We start from the raw sequence: 19,451 nt of genomic DNA, 5'->3' as shown, positions 1-19,451 counted from the left end.
GAAATTCTATTTTTATACAATGCAGGGTAACACTGTTGCAACTTGTGGACACTTGTGCTAAAAAAACAAAGGTTTCCTTCAGCACGCTTCGAAATTCCATTCTCACAATGCAGATTCAACAACCAGTCTTCCCCACCCCCCACCCCCTGCTTGCGCCCTCACGGAAAACTTTCATTTTGACATCGGATACTGATAAACAAGTTTCCTTCGAATGCAGTTAACAGGTGGGAGTGAAAAGCATTGCTTTAGAACAACAAAGCTCGTCTTCCTTTGTCAGCAAAAATTTTCCCTTGAAAAGAGATGCAAAAGAGAAGTCCCTTTTCCTGCCTTTTCACCTCCATTTTTATGAAGAAAAAAAAGTGCAAGAAACATTTCTGTTAAATACATGTGTTGGGAACAATATATAAAAAAAATCGAAATTCTAGCCAAAAATAGAAAAGTTATAACGTATAAACTACGACCTTGACACAGCGTCTCAAACGAGACGCTTGGGACTGTGAGGGTTACTTTTGGGTATCTCGATCGAGACGCTTGGGAAACTAAAGGTTAAATTAAATATTTCAATTATATTACGTACACCGTTTAAATTGAATTATAATTTTTGAATGTTGGAATCACAGATCCTTTATATTATTAAGATATTTGTGTGTGGATGTTGAGAGGTGGTAATACGTAAGGTTGAAATAGAGAAAACATCTGCTGTACCCTTGAAGTTTTGGAAAGTTCGCCTTGAAAACCGGGAATTGTACTTGAATTTTATCATGGTCCTAGAGTAGCCATCCTGTTATTCTAATTTGACCATGATACAAAGGTGTTTTTTGCATGAATCAAATTCTGTGCATGTCCATAAACACATACTGAACATTCATGATGGTTGCGGTAAACGCGGTTTAAAATTACTTATGTTAAATTTAGAAAATTTCATACTTCCGCATTGCACAATTTGATGGTTACATCCTATTAATTTCGAAGATCCACTGTCTTCATTCACAAAAGAGTACAGTGTTTGAAGCGGAGATGGTACCACGTCACTGCATTGTTTGTTCCCGGGCAGCGGTAGTTGCAATTTCTCTCGAGCCACCTGATCCCTACCTTGGATATGCGCTATTAACAATAACAGGCTTATAGAACATTCTCAGTCTTATCTAGATAATTATTTCTCTCAAATTATCATCATATTATTCAAGAAGCCAAAAACCTAATTTTATCTAGCGTAAACTGAAAAATTTCTGAAGGGTGGGCTTGAGCCCCCTGATTCCCACCTTGGATACGAGTTGTTACCAATAACAGGGTTATAGAATATTCTCCGTCTTGACTTGATAATCATTTCTCTCCTTAAATTAACGGCATATTACTTTATTTGACACCACAAGAAACAAAAATCTCATTTTATCTAGTGTAAACCAAAAACTTTGAGGGTGGGAGCCTCGAGCCCCCTAAGCCCCCCCCCCCCCCCCCCCCCCCCCCTGGGTACATGCCTGGCAAGAAGAATGGATTCAGGCAGCACCAATTTGGGACTGCAAATCCCTTCCCAATCATGACATATTCCCTCACAAATTAATGTTGTCTGCACAAACTAGTTTTTGCAAATTTCATTTTTTTGTTCCATAATCATTTCCAGTATTGTAAATGTTTTCCTCGTGCTTCTCTACAACTTTTAGAAATCATGACGCAATCGAAACCATGATGCTTTTCAAGAATGGCTGTACAGAGGAAAATGTTAAAGGAATTTCTTGTGTTGGAAGAATTCATAAGGATATTGATAACTTTTTCTGACTTACCACAAGATCTGACACCCCAACCCAAGAAATAGTACTCAAGTATCAAGCGAGTATTCTATTGCATACATGTGCACAATAATATGCATTGCAATTGATCTTCCGTGCACTGTACTCATAATAATTGCAGAGTTTTAAATGCCCGGAGCAGCACCGTTCTGAGTAGAGGAGGGAAGGTGATATTGACATAGAGTTGGGTTAGTAAACGAAGATCCTGACATTCAAGATTCAAAATGTTTCAGATCTAGATTTCTTGCTAGTGTAAAAATCTTGAATTCTGCACACTATTTCTCCACGAAATTGACAGTTTTCACGTGTCAGACATGAAGACTGCCATTTACAAGAAATTTCTGCTTTTATGTGCAGTAAAGTGAAAATTTAGCACATTTTAAAGTTTCCTGACTTTCGAACCCCAAAAATAAAGGTCTGGATCAAAACTATAATTTTTTTTCCTGATCCTGGTACAGATTATTTGGTTTTTCTCATCTGCCTAATTCTACAACACACACAAATGAAGAATTCCCACTGACCTGGGAATCTTGAAAAAGTTAGGAATTTAAAATAACATCATTGTACATTTGCTGAATGTGCCATTTCATGTATTTGTAACAGGGTGGCTACTTACCGTGAATTCTTCGTGAATTTTTCTCTGTAGACATGAAAATTTGCAACTTCTATTAATCCAAATTAATTTGTACATTTACAAACGCCCCGAGGCAAGTTCTTCACAGCTTAGCTTTTAATTTTATTGAGGAAGGAAAAAGGAAGTTCCATGGAAAATAGAACAAAATTCTCGTAGAATTTTAGATTTGATCATTATATCCCACAACATTTGGGACTTGCATTTGTAGATGTATTTCGTATCTGAAATGGCAAATATAAACTCCGCACCTTAAATGGAATATTTTGAATAGTATATATACCGTTTAATTGAATTAGAATTTTTGGATACATTGGAATCATACACACCCTTTATATTGTTAATTATTTGTGTGTATATGTGTGGGTGGTTGAAATAAGGAGAAAACATTTGCTTGTATCCTTGAATTTTTTGGAACATTCACCTAGAAAACCATGAACTTTAATTTTATCATGGTCCTACAGTGGCCACCCTGTGTAAACACTAATTTGGTACAACAGGTGGTTTGTATTTGAAAATAAATACTTTTAAGAAATGGCGTCTGTTACATCTAGGACCCATGTTCTCAAATTTATAGTATTATTGTGCTCAAATTGCAGGTCGTGGAAGTTGGAGGGAAGGTACTGAAAGGGAGCACGATGGCATGGAGCAGGAGAGGGGGAGAGGTTGGGATGCTGGTGATGGTCGTCGCTCTCGATGGCTGGAAGAAGGCCATCCACCCCATCCTAGGCGGATGTGGGACGAAGGGGACCCACTTCCAGAATGGTAAGTTTTCAGTGTTGTCCATAAACTTATAATTGTAATTATAATTAGGGCTGAACCGATGCCAATAACAGTCGTATCAGTTGGAATTTATTTGCCGATATCTGTCAATGGCTTTTCTGGCATTTTGGTCTTTCACAGACTCTTCAAAAATAACATGCGACACTTTTGTGGACTGTAATTATCCTGGAAATTATGCAAATTCCAGTTCCTATTAATTTTGAACCAGTTTTGTGTCAAAAAACTGAATTTTGTGATGATAATTTCATATTCTGATGTAGTTCTCAAATATTTTAAGGCTTCCCTGATGGTGCAGTGGTAGCGTCGTTGCCTTGTGATCAAGGGGTCCCGGGTTCGATACCCAGTGGAGGCACAAGTGGTTTGGATACCACTTTAAACTGTAGGTCCAGTCCTGATTAGCCTTACTGTGCATAAAGTGGACTTAAAACACCAAATCAATCAATCAATCAAATATTTTAAAGCAAATATCTTGGTAAATTAATGCATATAATTATAATTCTAGTGGAATAATTATACACTAACAATAAAATATATTTTGAACAACTTAATTATGTTTTAAAGCATCAGAATCAGTCAGAGCATCAGTATTGGTTCAAAGTGATATCTGCTCACCCGTAAATATAATAATTCTAATTGTAATAATTCTCCACCAGCATCTCTCATCATTAGGTCTCAGCTGTTGATGACCTAAAAATTAAGAAAAACACCTAAAGATAATTTTTGCTCTTAAAATTAAACCTCGATTTTTTCTTAAATGACAAGAGAGTAGTTGAATAAATCAATAAAACTCTTTGTTTGGTGGTTTGAAGCAATGTGAGAAAGACAATTAGGTTCACAGTATAAACAGTATAAAAAACTTACGTGAGTATAATAGTCGTACAACTCCTTGAAGACGACGTTTCGCGAAGCTACGCTTTGCTTCTTCAGGTATTTGTTTTCAGTATATAAAATACATCGTCATATATGTAAAAATAAATTCAGGATTAGGTAAAAAAGGGTAGTGGGATATGGAATCTTTTAGTCTAAATGGCACTTTTAACGCGAAACGTCGTCTTCAAGGAGTTTTACGACTATTATACTCACTCACGTAAGTATTCTATACTTTTTATACTGTGAATATATTTAGTGAGTAAACGCACACATTTTCAAAATGACAATTAGGTGCTAATGTAATGTAGTTTTCTTTATTATTACATCCAAGTTACACAAAATACCCTGCAAGGTTTTTGTGTACAAGTCATTCATCTCAGGGGTCCTGGGTTCGATACCCGGTGGAGTCACATAGTGGTTCGTATCCCACTTTAAACTGTAAATCCAGTCCCAATTAGCCTTAGTGTGCATAAAGTGGATTTAAAACACCAAACAGTCAATCAATCATTTATTCATTTCCTTTCAGAGTGGGCCTTCCGCAATACAGTAGTCAGTCAGCATCTAAAAAACAATTGTGTTTCACATACATCAGATTATAATTTTGTTATGTTGTGACTAATTTTACTTTTAAACCAAAGATTTAAGTGATTGTAGTAGTCAGCAAGGGAACGTCAAAGTTGACTTTACTCAAAGCATTTTAAGTTTGCTGGAAGAATTAGTTATTTAATCCGTTGCATTTTTCCATTGACCGTATTTTTGATTAATGGCAAACTTGCTTGTCAGGAAATCTAAATATGTAAGTTATGCTAGCAAATGAATTCAAGATTCACAAAGCAAGAAACTTGAGGATGAAAGAACCTACCTTTCGTAATTTAAATTCCATGAAAATTGATTATCTTGTACCCATTTGCCAACTCAATTGCTTCAGTCACAACGCTGTGTATTGTTTCTTAGGTTTTTTTAGGTACAATGACTAAATACCTTGAACTGTTTCTGATAGCTTCTTTATCCATTCAGGGCTACGGAGAACCCCAGTGAGAGTGGCGGAAGTTTCGATGCCTCAGGTGCTTTCCATGGTGGGGGCTACTCTGATGATGAAGAGGTAAGTAAGCTAATGACTTTTTTTGCAAAAGGTGGCTGTGCTGAAGAAAATTCCTTCAGTCACACACTCACTCTGAACTTGGAATGATATTCTTCAACAGTGTAATACCCATTACACCACTCAAAATCATTCTTTATAGAAAATATTGCAAATTCTGTCAGTAGGGTTGTCCTAGATTGTAAAATAATTTGGGAATCCGTAGTGTATTTCTTTGTGTATATGAGTACCAATTTTGTCACTAAATGCTTGTCTGTTTCTGTAGTACAGAGCAGGAAGTAGAAGGTGTCAACATATGGGGAGTGTTAAGTGTGCATAATATCTGAATCGATATTCAATTGTTTGTAAAGTTATTGATTGATAGGATTGTGTGTTCAGCCATCTTAGAAATGGTTATTGTAAGTTTAGTATTAAATCGTTATTTAGTCTTCATATTATCAAGTACCTACGTGTGTGAATCATTTAACCTCTGCGTGTGCATACACGACGGGGAGTATGCTCCTTGCTGTGCCCAGTGATGAAATGGGTAGCCAAATGCCCAGGCATTCCAGTGGAGGTGGTGACAGAAAAATGTGGTTAAAGTGCACAAGATGATTATGGCACAGACGTGTGGCTATTGGGCACATCTGTGAGGAACACCAGGTGTCAAAATTGACCATTTTCAGGTAAAGAGGATTCCTGTGCATTGGGTTCCAAAGTTGCTAAGGAACAAGCTGCACGCTGCCATAACAAAGTCTGATGCTATTTGAGGTGAATTTTGTGGAACGATATCTGACCACCATTATACTCCTGAGATGGAACAGCAGTCGAAGCATGCCTGCCCTCCATTTCCAACAAGACAGAGCCCATTTCATCAGCTGATGAAGTGATGACTACCATGTTCTGGAAAGCAGATGGTTTAGTGCTTGGTGACAATCTCCCAAAGGGCCAAACCATCACTGAACATTATTATACTACATTGTTGTTGAAGTTACAAGAGGCTTTGATGGTCAAGCATTACAGGAAGATCTCTAGGAGGACAATTTTTTATCAGGACAATGCCTCCATCCACGTGCGTGGATCAAAGAATGATGTGTTTAGATTTGGATCTGTTAATAACAGTAATTGCTCCTGCTAGCGTTGTTTCCATGGATACCATCCATGGAAGAGAGTTCAAAGGAACACCCACCATTCTTGCACCGTCAGACTACGATCTCTTCCTCAGCCTGAAAAAGGCATTGGTTGGGAAGCATTTTGACTGTGATGATGATGTTATCAGTGCTGTCGGGGACTTTGTGACAACTTTCAGAAACCATCTGAGAGACCGGGATCAGAGCACTCCAGAAGCACTGATAAAAATGTGTAGAGATGCAAGGAGACAAGTCTCGGGGATATGGGATTCCCGTCTCAGATCACTTGTCTACTTTTCCACGTTTAACTATCTTCCATAGGTACTCAAGCAAGATAGTAAAATGTCAAACCCAAAAATTGGTATTATTATTGTTTATCATGTCGTAAGCAATAAATAGATAAATGTAGGAGACATCTTGGTAATTAAAAGATCATTTAATTTAAAATGCACTCAACTAAAAACAACTTAGTAGTTTCTAAAGTTTAACAACAAGGGACCTACCGGAAGAGTCTCATGTCTGAAGACAGCACACGTGCTGTGATAGTATACTGTGGAAGAAATACAAAATCTTGTTAGATTATAACAGCAAGAAACGACAAAACCATTCATAACAATGAAAATTAAAGAAAATACCTTATTGTGCTCTGTTTTCATTCAATGCTTCAACCAAATAAACATTGCTCTTCTTCAAGAAGCATCAGAAAATTCTTCAGGTAAAGTCAGATGGTATTAAAAGTTAAAATGTCCAAGTTAAAAAAAAGTGTTGGTATCATTTTGAGGAATAGATAGAATGTAGCTGTCGTAGTGATGCTTTATAGGAAATGTTCCATAGGAGGTGAAACTACTGTGCTTCATTGTTAGTCTATGTGGAAAACTCTTGGAAGAATATTTCACTGTTCTTTTTTTTTAAAAAAAACTTCTAACCACCTCTTGCCAGTGTTTCCACTTTTATAGTTGCCTTTAATTTTTTTGTCATGTTTAACTTTATACCAGGTGTGCCGGTTAATAATTCTTAATTTCGTCGCTGGATGGCGCTGGAAACAAGGGTTGGTGCACAGTCTCAACTGTTACGTCAGGGTGTTGCCAGGACAGTACCTGTCAAAACTCCGTGGATGTGCAACAGAGTGCGAGTGATTGTGATATTGGGTTTGTGTGGTAAACATGTCGACCTTCAAACCAAATAAGGAGCATGTGTGGCACGTCCTGCTTTTCTTGTTCAATCAAAAGAAAAATGCGAGTGAAAGCCATCATATCCTTGTGGAAACGTACGGTGACAATGTCCTAATGCAAGATGCGTGTGTGCATTGGTTTCGACGATTCAAAAGTGGTGATTTCGACTTGAAAGACAAAGATCACCCAGGCCAGCCAAAAAAAATTCAAGATGCTGAATTGCAAGCACTGTTGGACGAAGACGATACACAAACGCAACAACAACTGGCAGAGAAGTTAAATGTTGGTCGCCAAACCATATCTGATCGTCTTCAGGCCATGGGAAAGGTCCAGATTGGGCGACAAGACACGGAAAAGTGATTTTGCAGCACGACAACGCCTCATCACACACAGCGAAAGGAATCAGAGACACCATTTCTGCACTTGACCAGGGAATTCTTGCCCCACCCGCCATATGCACCAGACTTACTACCACTTGTTTTCATCGATGTCTCGCTCAGTTTCCCAGCAACACTTCAACAATTACGAAGATGTCAAACAATGGCTTGCAGACTGGATCACCTCAAAATGTGATCAATTTTTGTGGAAGGGCATCCACAATTTGACTGACAGATGGACACAATGTATAGCTAGCGATAGTGCATACTTTGAATAAAGCAGTTGTTACCTTTCTTCCCAGATACACTTGTTTTCTTTCGGATCAATTAAGAATTATTAACTGGCCCACCTGCTACACACATGTTGTGTTGTGGTATTTTTAAAGGTACTTTGATGTTTCCAAGACTGTTTTCCATTTATCATAGCAATATACTGAGTTACATTAATTTTTCTGAGGTCATTTTTGGATAAACAGTATTTTATAACACTTTCAGTGAAGGCTCGCAATGCTTTCATTCTCTGTTGTAGCTATGTTATGGTAAATGTTTATTTTGTTGAGATGTTTAATCAAAACACACCAGACACCACAATAAGACATTTTGTTTAATTTCATTCAAATAAAGTACCATCTTAAAATATTAGTAAATATACAGGGTGTTCATAAACTCCCGGTACCATTACAGAAAAACATAGCTCTGAAACTACATGCAATAGAACAATGCTGTTGATTGCAAAATGAGCTACAACTCTCTATGTTTATATGCCATACACCTCAATGTGCACCCCTCTAGTTTCTCTCAAAACATCAAGGCAGTAATCCACTTCTGCCCATACACACCCCAGCATATCCCCAGTAACAGTTACGATACTCTCCGTTATTCTTATTCGAAGAGTAACAACATCTGGAACAGGAGTGCAGTAAACACAATCTTTGACATACCCCCGAAAAAAAATCCAAGGGTGTGATATCAGGAGAGCACGGTGGCCAGGGAATAGGTTCATCACTTCCTATCCACCTGCCAGGGAAATGTCTATCCAGAAGACTTCGAACATCCTTGGACCAATGAAGGGGTGCCCCATCTTGTTGAAAAGTTATGGTTAGCTGGAATTGCTCGAACTGAGGAAGAAGGTACTGTTCAAGCTGTTTTTTTTTGTAATGGTACCGGGACTTTATGAACACCCTGTCTATATATGTTTGGTAATATGTTGTCTGTGATCCTATTGAGCAAAATTTTTGCTGTGTTCAAAGCAATAGTAGTAAGACAGTAAACAATAGATACATATACAAGCTGGTCAATTATCTTCTGGACTTTTTCCATATACTAATGATACAAACATGTTAGCAAAATACGGTAATGTTTTTTTTTAGTGTTTCCAGTTCTCTTTATTAGTTATTTGAATGAGAAATGTGTGTTAATTATATTTTATTAGTGTCTCTTAGTATGTTATTGGCTAATGTTCATGTACACACATCTACACATATTCACTGAACATTTTTTGCATACCCTAAAACATGGTACAACTGTTTTCATAAAAAATGTCTACAGTGTATATGATGTGAGGTCGGTGGTATAAGATGGGAAGGTTTTTGCGTTGTGTCTTAGCGATTGTGGTGTTTCACAGGACCCTGTCAGTGAGTCCAATCGGGAGGCAAAGGTACCTGTGAATAAGAAAACTCTGCAGACAGAGAGTGTGCCCAGGAAACTGAGCAGCTCGAGGGACAAGAGCAGTGCGACTAGGAGCAGTGAGCAGGATAAGGACCTTTCCAGTGCATCCGAGAAAACTCCCAAAGATAGTGCAATTCCCACAAACACGTCGCCCCCGGTGAAAGAGAGGGTGTCGCCCAAACCCCAAACGGCAACATCACAGAACAGTCTGAAGTCTCATCCCCCGGTCGTGGTGCCCAAGTTCTTGCCCCCAGCCATGAAAGCTTCCGTTCCTCCCCCGACGATTCGACAGAAGTCCGAGGATGACATGGAGCACATGCAGGAGGTGGCGGACAATTTGGTTGCGAAGCTCATGGAGGAAGAGGAACGGAAGGAGATGCCGCCAGTGCCCTTGAACCACAATGTGCAGAGTACGACGCATCACGATCAGTGGTACTACCGAGATCCACAAGGAGAAGTTCAAGGTAAGACAAATAAACTTCTTACTTGTTATTCTCTATTCTTCTGCTTTGTGTATTATCCTGCTAAATCTTTCTCTGGCACTGAGCTGGATCCACAAAATCTGGGGGCATTTGCCACTAGGCTAAGTCCAGGGGGGCTGCACAAAAATGAGACTGAAGGGGCAGAAGTAAAGAAGTAAAAAAAACATCGACTATTGAAAATAGCAAAATAAAACAACATGTCAAGTCCTTTTACTTGCTATTTCATGAAAGCAGCCACAAGGAACGAATTTCTAGCGTATTGAGTCACACTTTTACTAAGCGTGTGAACCTCGAAAGGTTCGGGGATCGAACCTGGAGCCCTTTAGATGAATGATTCTTCAATTATGGGTTAGCAGTAGCCCGTAAGCTCTTGCTTGGCTGCATCTGCTAACTGCGGGAGGTACCTAAATAAACTTAAATTTACAGAATCCTTTAAATTGATTGATTTAGTTTATTTTACTTCATGTTTTGTGCCTCTTGGCTAATTTGCGAAGATGGGGATGAGTGATGAAATGATGAAATTGATGAATGGACATTCACAAACAACCAAGCCCGACCGGGATTCGAACCCGGGACCCTTGGCATCGCAGCGTGATGTGCTAACCAGTCGGCCACAGGGTCAGGCAGAACCCTTTAAAGAATGGCAACTCTCTTGTATTTGGGTTACAATGACCTTAAGTCTGCAAAGGCAAGCAAGGATGGCATTAGAAAAGCATATTACCTGTCTCTCTCTTGAAGCGTGGATCGAAGAGTTTCTAAATTAACTCTCACTCACTTGCTGAAGTTCGCCTCTTAAATTGGCTCTCAGCTTCGCAGCAATTCACTCCCAAACAAGTTCCTAAAACTCACATTCACTGTTCATAATCCAGCCTGAATCTCCCTCAAAATGAAACTCACTCTCCTCTCTCCAAAACTCAAGAATCCTCTTTTCTTACTCCCGAACAACTTTCCTGTTCTCTTCCTTTCCTAACCCCAAGACCCACTGTCCCGAGCAAGATGCAACTTGCATCCACCCTGATCAAAACTCCTCCCCTTTTTTCTCTCTCATCCCATTTCCCTCTGCAAATCCTGGCGCTGAAGTTAACACATTCCTTATATTTCCTGCCAGGCTACCTAGCTAAACGTAACTCGAATATGAAAATGAGGGATATGTAACGCTAGTGTTCAAATAACCTTAAATATTTTTTTGTGTCCCGACTAGAGTTGGAAGTGGTCGGAAGAAAAATGATTTTTTGATTGGGCTTTTTTTCAGCTTTTTTTCACAAAGTGTTTCAAATCGATGAAAATACATTACTTGACTGCATTTTTCTTGTTCCACAGCTTTCATTTTTCTCTACTACGAAAGACACTCGTATCAAAATTTAAAATACAACTTTCGACATGGAATTCTCAGCTAGACATAAGCAATAGTTGCAAAAATGAAGCTTTTTTGAATGGATGGTTTTATCCAAGTGTAATCTTCATATTTCAGTAGACTTATTAAATATACAGTATCTACATAGTATATACACACACACATTAACTTGGTGTATTTTTGTACAGTGTAATTTTGTAAATAGAATCTACTAGTATACTAATAGAATTATCATTGTTTAGAATTTAGCATAGGAATGTGCATATAAAGTTAAAAGAAAGTAAGAAAATATTGCTACATCTTTTAACACACTTATCAAATATACCCTCAGTGATACCATTTTATCTTGAACTATAGCTATCTAAAATAAAAAATCTAGTATCAAACCCCTTTGCATTTGTATTTAGCATAAAATATTTGTATTCTGTTTTTCAAGTGTATCACGTATTGATGTAATAGCTGCTAAACCTGGTCACGGACCAAGCCTCATGTAGTGGTTCTTAACCGTTGTGACATCAGAGCGCAGTAAATTCATGCCCTGTTCAAAAATTGTACCCCTTTCTAATTTTTATACGTTAATATGCACCCTTGAAATTAAATATTAAATAAATTATGCAATATGGTATATGTCTCGTCTTAATTGTGTTTCATAGAGTAGGCAATCACTGGATATAATGAACTCTCGTAGCCTGATACCGGGCCGCAGCTGGCAGTTGATAGACACTTCCCTAGTACTCCGTGGCCCTAAAACTGAGTCAAAAACTGAAATCCATTGGCAAAAAATGACCAACAACAAGTACATTTTTTTTAAAAAAAATCTGGCTTTCTGTCAGTTAAATATTGTTTGTTTTTAGTCTACTTGTAATTGGACCTACAGCTCAAAATGCGACCTGAACCACTGTGCCTCTATTGGGTTACCCCCCCCCCCCCCCCCCCCCGAGTTTTGGCACTTTGCCGCACCCAATCGCCACCACAACCTATAACATTCAATCAAGAATCTGGCGGCCAAATCCATCTCCAGACAGGCAGAGGTATATGAACATACTTTATGAATATGCCATATACCCCATAAATCGTCTTTAATGCATAAAATGCATGACTTTTTTTTTTGTTCTTTTTGCCAATTCCATAAATACCCACAGAGAACATTGACAAACATAAAAAAAAATTGTAAGCGACTCCATGTCTGTCTTTCATCGATGTTTTTATTTGCTTTGTACAAATACTTATTTATACCTTAGTAACTTTATCTCCATACTGAATGTTCATGCAAAGAATCATTTTCTTTTTTCATGTTTTAAAAATATCCACATGGACAAAGTTAATACCCAATGCAAGGTTCATGTTTCTATCACTGTTTGTACAAAAGTTACATACATTCAAAGTCTCGGTTATGTGACTTTTTTAACACCCTGCAGGAGAAATGGCTAATAGGTGTTTTCTGGCTGCCACATCTTACACAATTATTTAGCTAGTTCCAAAATATGACATTGTGAACCTCTAAAGCCAGGTGAAATAGGTTACCCATAATTGATAAAAAGCCAAAATTTCAGTTTTTTTATGAAAAAAGAAACATCCATTCAAATTAGCTGTCTTTTTTGCACCTCTAATGCTAACCCTATTTTCAGAGGTCACATAACAGTGCTCGAATGTAAGCAATTGATTCTCGAAGAAACTAATGTTGGTAAACATATATAAGTTTTTTAATATGTTGTAGGTCATTCTATTGGGCAAAATTGTTACTGTGTTCAAAGCAATAGTAGTAAAACAGTAAACAATAGATACATGTACAAGCTGGTCAACTTCTTCCATGTACTAATGATACAAACATGTTTGCAAAATACTGGAAAGTTTTTTTTTAGTGTTCCCAGTTCTGTTTATTATTTATTTAAATGAGAAATGTGTGTTAATATTACTGTGAATGCCAACAATTGAAACTCAGGTGAGTGATATTGACGGTTGAAATGAACATCCTTCACATCCAGTGTGGCTACCATAATCCATTGTCAGTTTTATTTCCTTTGGTGCATGTGTGTTATAAATGCTGTATGAGATATTGTATTGGGGTTTTAATGCTGAATGTTAAGTGGAAGTAAAGTACCATGATAACAAGAGTTAATAATAATAAAAATGTTATCCGTCAGAGCTCAAAACAAAGGATAGCCTAGGGGCCCAAATTTTATAAATCTTCACCTGCACAAAATTACACTAAATATCCTGGAAATTATGCAAAATTCAGTTTCCAACTATTTTGCTCAAGTATTACATGAAAGAGATAGTTAGTGGTTGAATTTCAGCTATTTTAATATTCAGATTCAATTACTTAATATTTTAAAGCTAAATTTATATGTAATTGATGCAGGGGAATACTTGAAACTGCTACAATTTCTAAGCATCTGTGTTTTTGCCAATGAGAATCAGGAAGAGTATTGGCAGTAGTATCTCCATCGCTTCAAAGTAATATCAGCCTAGTCTTTTGCTCCCAATGTGTTCATTGGAGTTTTTTTTATACTATGGGAATGAGGGACACTAATAGATATTCAGGTACTCATGTTTTCCGCGAAGCTGTTGTAAGTTATTTTCTATTAATTTCGGTAGCCACTTCCACCATCCTCGGAATTCCAAGCGGAAAACTGAGATTTATTGTTAGTTGTTGATGTCTCAAAGGGGCGATCATGTTTTTCCCAATAGTAAAAGGTGATCCATTGTTTTACCTGTCTATTTGTTAAGTTTTAGTGCCTAGAAAGCCTCATAACTCTTTTTACTGTGTCCCATATGTAGATGAACCTGCACCAAAATTTGTCAGTATCTTCAGTGAAAGGTAAAGAGTAGGGCAGAACTGATGTTGATGTATCAGTATCTGTATTGGAAAATATCGGTAGATTTTATTCACGGGTGTTTTGGTCTTTTGTGGAGACCACAAAAATATTCCACAATATTTTTACAGATTGTTTATTGTCGAAGTTAAGAAAAATTCAAAATTTCCATTGATTTTGCACGAATATTATGCAAATAAAACCTGTATTTTCTAGGGCTGAGCCGATGCTGATGTATCAGCCGAAAGTATTGTTTGGAATTCATTTACAGATACCTGCCGATACTTTTCCAGCATTTTGGTCTTTCACGGTGCCAGCAAAAATGCCACGTGACACTTTCACGTAGTCTAATTATCCTGGAAGTTATGCAAAATTCAAACTTTATTTTTATTTTGCACGAGATTTGCATGAAACACTGTAATTCGTACTGTATTTCTTGATTACATATCATCTATTTTAATACAAAATAATCTAACACAGTTATTTTTAGTGGTTTTTATTTTATTTTATCTGTGATGTTTCGTTCTGGTTTCCCAGGACTTTTTCAAGCTACACATACAACAACACAACCTCACATGGATAGTCACTCTACACTTCTAAGGAATTAGTGTGTGTCCTTATTTCCTCGTAGGTAAAACTGTTTTTCCACCTTGGAGGTGTTATATCTGGCTGTTTCTCCCCCTTCCCTCCATCCTGTAACCTCCTCCTCCTTCTCGTGACAATAAAGAAAAAGAAGAGGACGATACGAATGCACAGGAAGAGAAGAAATATGTGAGTGTGCCATTCAGAAGAAAGATTGAGAAAAAGATAAGAAACATCTATGCAAAGTATGAACTAAGAGTGCCTTTCAAGCCACCAAAGAGCATCAAGAAATGATTTAATGAATACAAAGGAGAGAAGGAGAGTGATGTATTGGCAATGCCAGGGGTATATGAAGTAGAATGTGGTGGATGTACAAGCAAGTACATGGGAGAGACAGGGAGAAGCATAAACGAAAGAATTAAAGAACATAGGAGATACATTAAAGAGGAAGATCCAAGAACAGCATTGAGTGAGCATATGTTGACAAATGAGCTGGATTAAGAAAGTACAAATGGGGGAGAAGAGGGAAAATGAAATAGAGAGGAAAGTGGCAGAGACAAAGTGCACATGCATAAACAGAGGAGAGAAAATTAACAAAAACGAAGGGGAAATTGGAATAAAATGGGTAGAACTAATAAAAAAAAAGCATGTGGACAGCATGTTGGTTAAGTTTCCAGAGCCACCTTCAATTTTCTGCACAAAAATTTAAGATTTCACCTTACCAGATCAGTTCAAGGAGAAAGGGAAGATCAGTGCCACCAGAAGGAGGAGGGGAGGGAAGACTAGAGGAGTAGGTTACAGGATGGAGGAGAGGGGGAGAAACAGCCAGCTATAACACCTGCAAGGTGGAAAATCCAGTTTTACCTAGGAGGAAATAAGGACACACATTAATTCCTTAGAAGTGTAGAGTGACTATCCATGTGAGGTTGTGTTGTTGTATGTGTAGCTTGAAAAAGTTCTGGTAAACCAGAACGAAATGTTGCAGATAAAATAAAGTAATAACCACTTAAAATAACTGTGTTAGATTATTTTGCATGTAGAAAAAGTGATTATGCGAACTTTCAAGAAGAACATTGATATTTTAATACTCTGATGTAATTCTGGAATATTCTAAAGCAAATTTCCTGGTAATTGGATGCATATAATCAGAGAAGAATATTTACACACTAACATTGATCAATATTTTGAACAACATTTAATTATTGAAATTTTCAAGTATCGGCGGGAATCGGTAAGAGTATCGGTTGAAACTGGTATCAGCAAATCCTAGTTAGCTCACACTTTTCTTTCTGGTTAAATGAAATAGTAATATCAAGGTTCCCAGTTACTTGGAAGAGTCTGGGAAATAAAATACTTTTTCTGTTTACCAATATTTGCAACTAAAAGCACATTATGCATTATCCCCCAACCCTTTTTTTGTGTGTGAGAGGGAGGATTTTCAGGTAATCATGTTGTTGCTCTATTATATTTTTCGTTATCTGTTTTTGAGAGTGTTGAATGAAAGTTGAAAATATAACCTTTATTTATGGGAATTTTAAAATGACTGGATAGATAAACCTGGAAAAGCCAGACAATTTGGTTTTTGCAAAATAAGTGAGAGCCTTGAATATTTTTTTTTTTTATGTAGTTCTTGTCTTGGTAATAACAATAATTTCAGCATAAGACTTTTGAATTACTTGAGAGTTGAAATCGTTCTTTTGTTGCAGGGCCATTTACTGCGATGGAGATGTCAGACTGGTTTCGAGCGGGCTATTTCACTACCAACCTGTTGGTTCGCCGAGATTGTGATGAACACTTTTCACAGCTGGGTGAACTTATGAAGGTTTGGGGCCGGATGCCATTCCAGGCTGGACCTGCTCCTCCACCTTTCAAGGTAAGTTGAATTGGTCAGCTTGAAATGGAAGCAATATCCTACTTCCGTGCCTCTTTTTATACTGAAATTTATTAATTCGAAGGTTTGCTGTTTTCATTAGCTTCAGATGGTAGCGTCGTCGCCTTGTAATCAAGGGGTCCCGGGTTCGATTCTCGGTGGAGGCACATAGTGGTTCATATCCCACTTTAAACTGTAGGTCCAGTCCCGATTAGCCTTACTGTGCATAAAGTGGACGTAAAACAACAAATCAATCCAATCCATTAGCTTCAGACTGATGAAATCATGATTGCATTGTTATGTTTACAAGCTGCCAGTGGGAATTCACTCATTGTTCCTTGATAGTGCCCTTTCTTATTTTTTTTATCTTTACCATTGTTCTATTCTGAAACAGTGCTGCAGTGTTAGTTGTTTCTATCATGGTGTCTTCTGGCTGTCTGTCCACAACTTATATCAGGGTTGTTCTTACAAGTGCAATAAACATACACAAAATTTTGAACAAACACACTAAACACCATAAGGCACATTACAGGGAGGTCCAAGTGTCTTGTTACCCTCTGCAGAACAATTTGTGAAGTTAGCCATCCAGAAGGTTAGTATGACTTCCACCATTTTATTGACACAGATAATTTGTCTGCATGTCCTGTGTGAGAGTGTTGCCTCGAGTTAGACCTATTTGTGAAATCACATTGCACTTCCCTTATTCTTTTACTGCTCTGTGGACGTTCATGCATCCACACATGTGCTGCTAGCCATTCATCCATGCTATACTTACTTGTTTGTTAAAAACAACATAAGAGACACAAACAGCACGATAAAAACACTAAGAGTTTGTCCAAGGTTTCAATTCCGTCTCAGAATTCTCATCAGGGCTGACGAAGGGGACGCAGTTGAAGTTCCAGACACAGCGGAACTTCAACCGCATCTCTCAACCAGCCCTGATCATGATTCAGAGATGTAATTTAAATCTTGGACAAACACTTTAGTATTTTTATTGTGCTCTTCGTGTGCCTTGTGTTGTTTTTAACAAGTATGTTGCTGACACGTGATGTAAGAAGTTTTTACTGTCATATAGTTACTTGTGTGTGCAATTTGAAGGCAATGAACAAATTTATAGTTCCACTGTGATAACGAGCTGGGGGTAACAGGAAATAAAGACCAATTGGATAGAAAACAAAACACAACAAAAGAATATTGTATTATTGTCATTATAAATGTGATAAAACAGGAAAATATTAAGAATTGTTTTAATACTAAGATTGTAGATACATTATTAAATGCATGAAATGTACAAATTTAAATATATGTTGAAGACTGTTAGCACATTTCAAGATTACTCACTACAAGTAGATGAATACAGAAATGTTTCTGCCACACTAGCACTGCAACTGCAGAAGGCAAGTGCCCACTGATATTCACAGACTGATTCAAGCTCCATGTACATTGGAATGTGTCAGACTGGTGTGTGTAAAGTTGATAGGTAGGCATACAGTCAACTGTCTATGTATTTTGTGATGTGCAGCCTATGTGCCATTTTGTAGTGAAAACAACCTTTCATGAGTAAGGTTTGGAAATGTATATACACTCCTTTTCACATAAAGTGTCCCACTTTATAGATTTCAACAGTTGATGAATATTCCATTTTATCTGAACAGAAGTGTACGTACACATACTTTGTGATGGAAATTTTTAAAATTTTCTATTGTGTGTGATATTTATTTATTTTGAAAATATTGCAGGCTTCAGATCCTACAGTTCCTTCAAGCACATCTGTGGTAACACCAGTACAGTCATCACTAACGCCTCCTAGCACAGCCGCAACCTCCACACCACTGTCTACTCCTGAGCAAGAAACACTGTTGATGCAGCAGTACCAGTATCAGTTGCTTCAGCAGCAGTTATTACTCAGGTTAGAAACATTATTCATTCATTTTTCAAATGCAGAAGTTATATGTATATTACTTAGAATGCAATATACAGGGCGAGTCAGAAATATGGCTACATGTTTGAAGTAAATGTAGTGTATTACTGTACAATGTAGAGGGAAATGGTATGTTTAACGTCAAACTTCATTTCAGATAAGCTTCATGTGCCTGTGCCCGAGCTTACTTCATTAGCCAAGATGGTGCTGAACATGTAGCAGCAAGTTACAGTTTCAGTATGGGCGATTGCATACTAGAATGATCGTGAGGGCCATGTGCACAGCAATGGACTTAAACTAAACAATAATTTGATGCAAGCAGTCATTTTCTCCACAATGTTAGTTTAAAATCATGTCTCGCAAGTCTCACAATCATTCTGGTATGCAATTGCCCACGCTGCAACAGTAACTTTTTGCTGCATGTTCAGTGCCATCTTATCTAATGAAATAAGCTCTGGCATGTGACGCTTATCGTATATTAGAAAATGAAGTTTTGAGTTGAACATACCATTCACCATTTCCCTCTACATCATGGGCGTAACCTGGGCCCTAACTGGGAGGGGCAAAATCAAACTTGGGACTTAACTTTGAGGGTGGGGGGAGGTCAAACTTAGGACATCATTTTGGGGTGGCAGAATGAAACTTGGGACTTAACTTACAGGGGCAGAATCAAACTTCGAACTTCGGGAGCCAGGATCGACAAGTTTTGCATCCCATAAAAAGTCCAGAACTATTTTGCTACTCAGGTCCCAGGAGGTAAAGAAAAGTATCCTTAATTTAGAAATTTAATAACCTGAAAATTTTGGGGTGGGACCTATGCTTCACATTGTACAGTAACACCCTACATTTACTATAAAAGTGTAGCCATTTGTCTGACTCACCTTGTGCAATGCAATTTCGATTTTGTTTTTCAGGGGATAAAGATCAAAA

At 37.7% G+C, this 19,451-nt stretch overlaps 1 protein-coding gene across 4 annotated transcripts in view; it reads left to right on the top strand.

Moving 5' to 3' along the window:
• Nucleotides 1-19,451, top strand: part of Gyf (GIGYF family protein Gyf) — a 75,864-nt gene that overhangs the window by 11,906 nt on the left and 44,507 nt on the right. For all 4 annotated transcript variants that reach the window (XM_083114951.1, XM_083114952.1, XM_083114949.1 and 1 more), the window contains exons 6-10: nt 3,018-3,183; nt 5,089-5,173; nt 9,453-9,960; nt 16,437-16,603; nt 18,340-18,509. In XM_083114951.1, coding sequence (XP_082971077.1) covers nt 3,018-3,183; nt 5,089-5,173; nt 9,453-9,960; nt 16,437-16,603; nt 18,340-18,509 — 1,096 coding nt within the window. The remainder of the gene's footprint in view (nt 1-3,017; nt 3,184-5,088; nt 5,174-9,452; nt 9,961-16,436; nt 16,604-18,339; nt 18,510-19,451) is intronic.

This window comes from Lepisma saccharinum, chromosome 29 (assembly GCF_977018435.1).
Source record: "Lepisma saccharinum chromosome 29, izLepSacc3.1, whole genome shotgun sequence".
Taxonomy (NCBI): Eukaryota; Metazoa; Arthropoda; class Insecta; order Zygentoma; family Lepismatidae; genus Lepisma; species Lepisma saccharinum.
The sequence above is the reverse complement of the archived record's forward strand: the minus strand, read 5'-3'. Positions and strand labels throughout refer to the sequence as shown.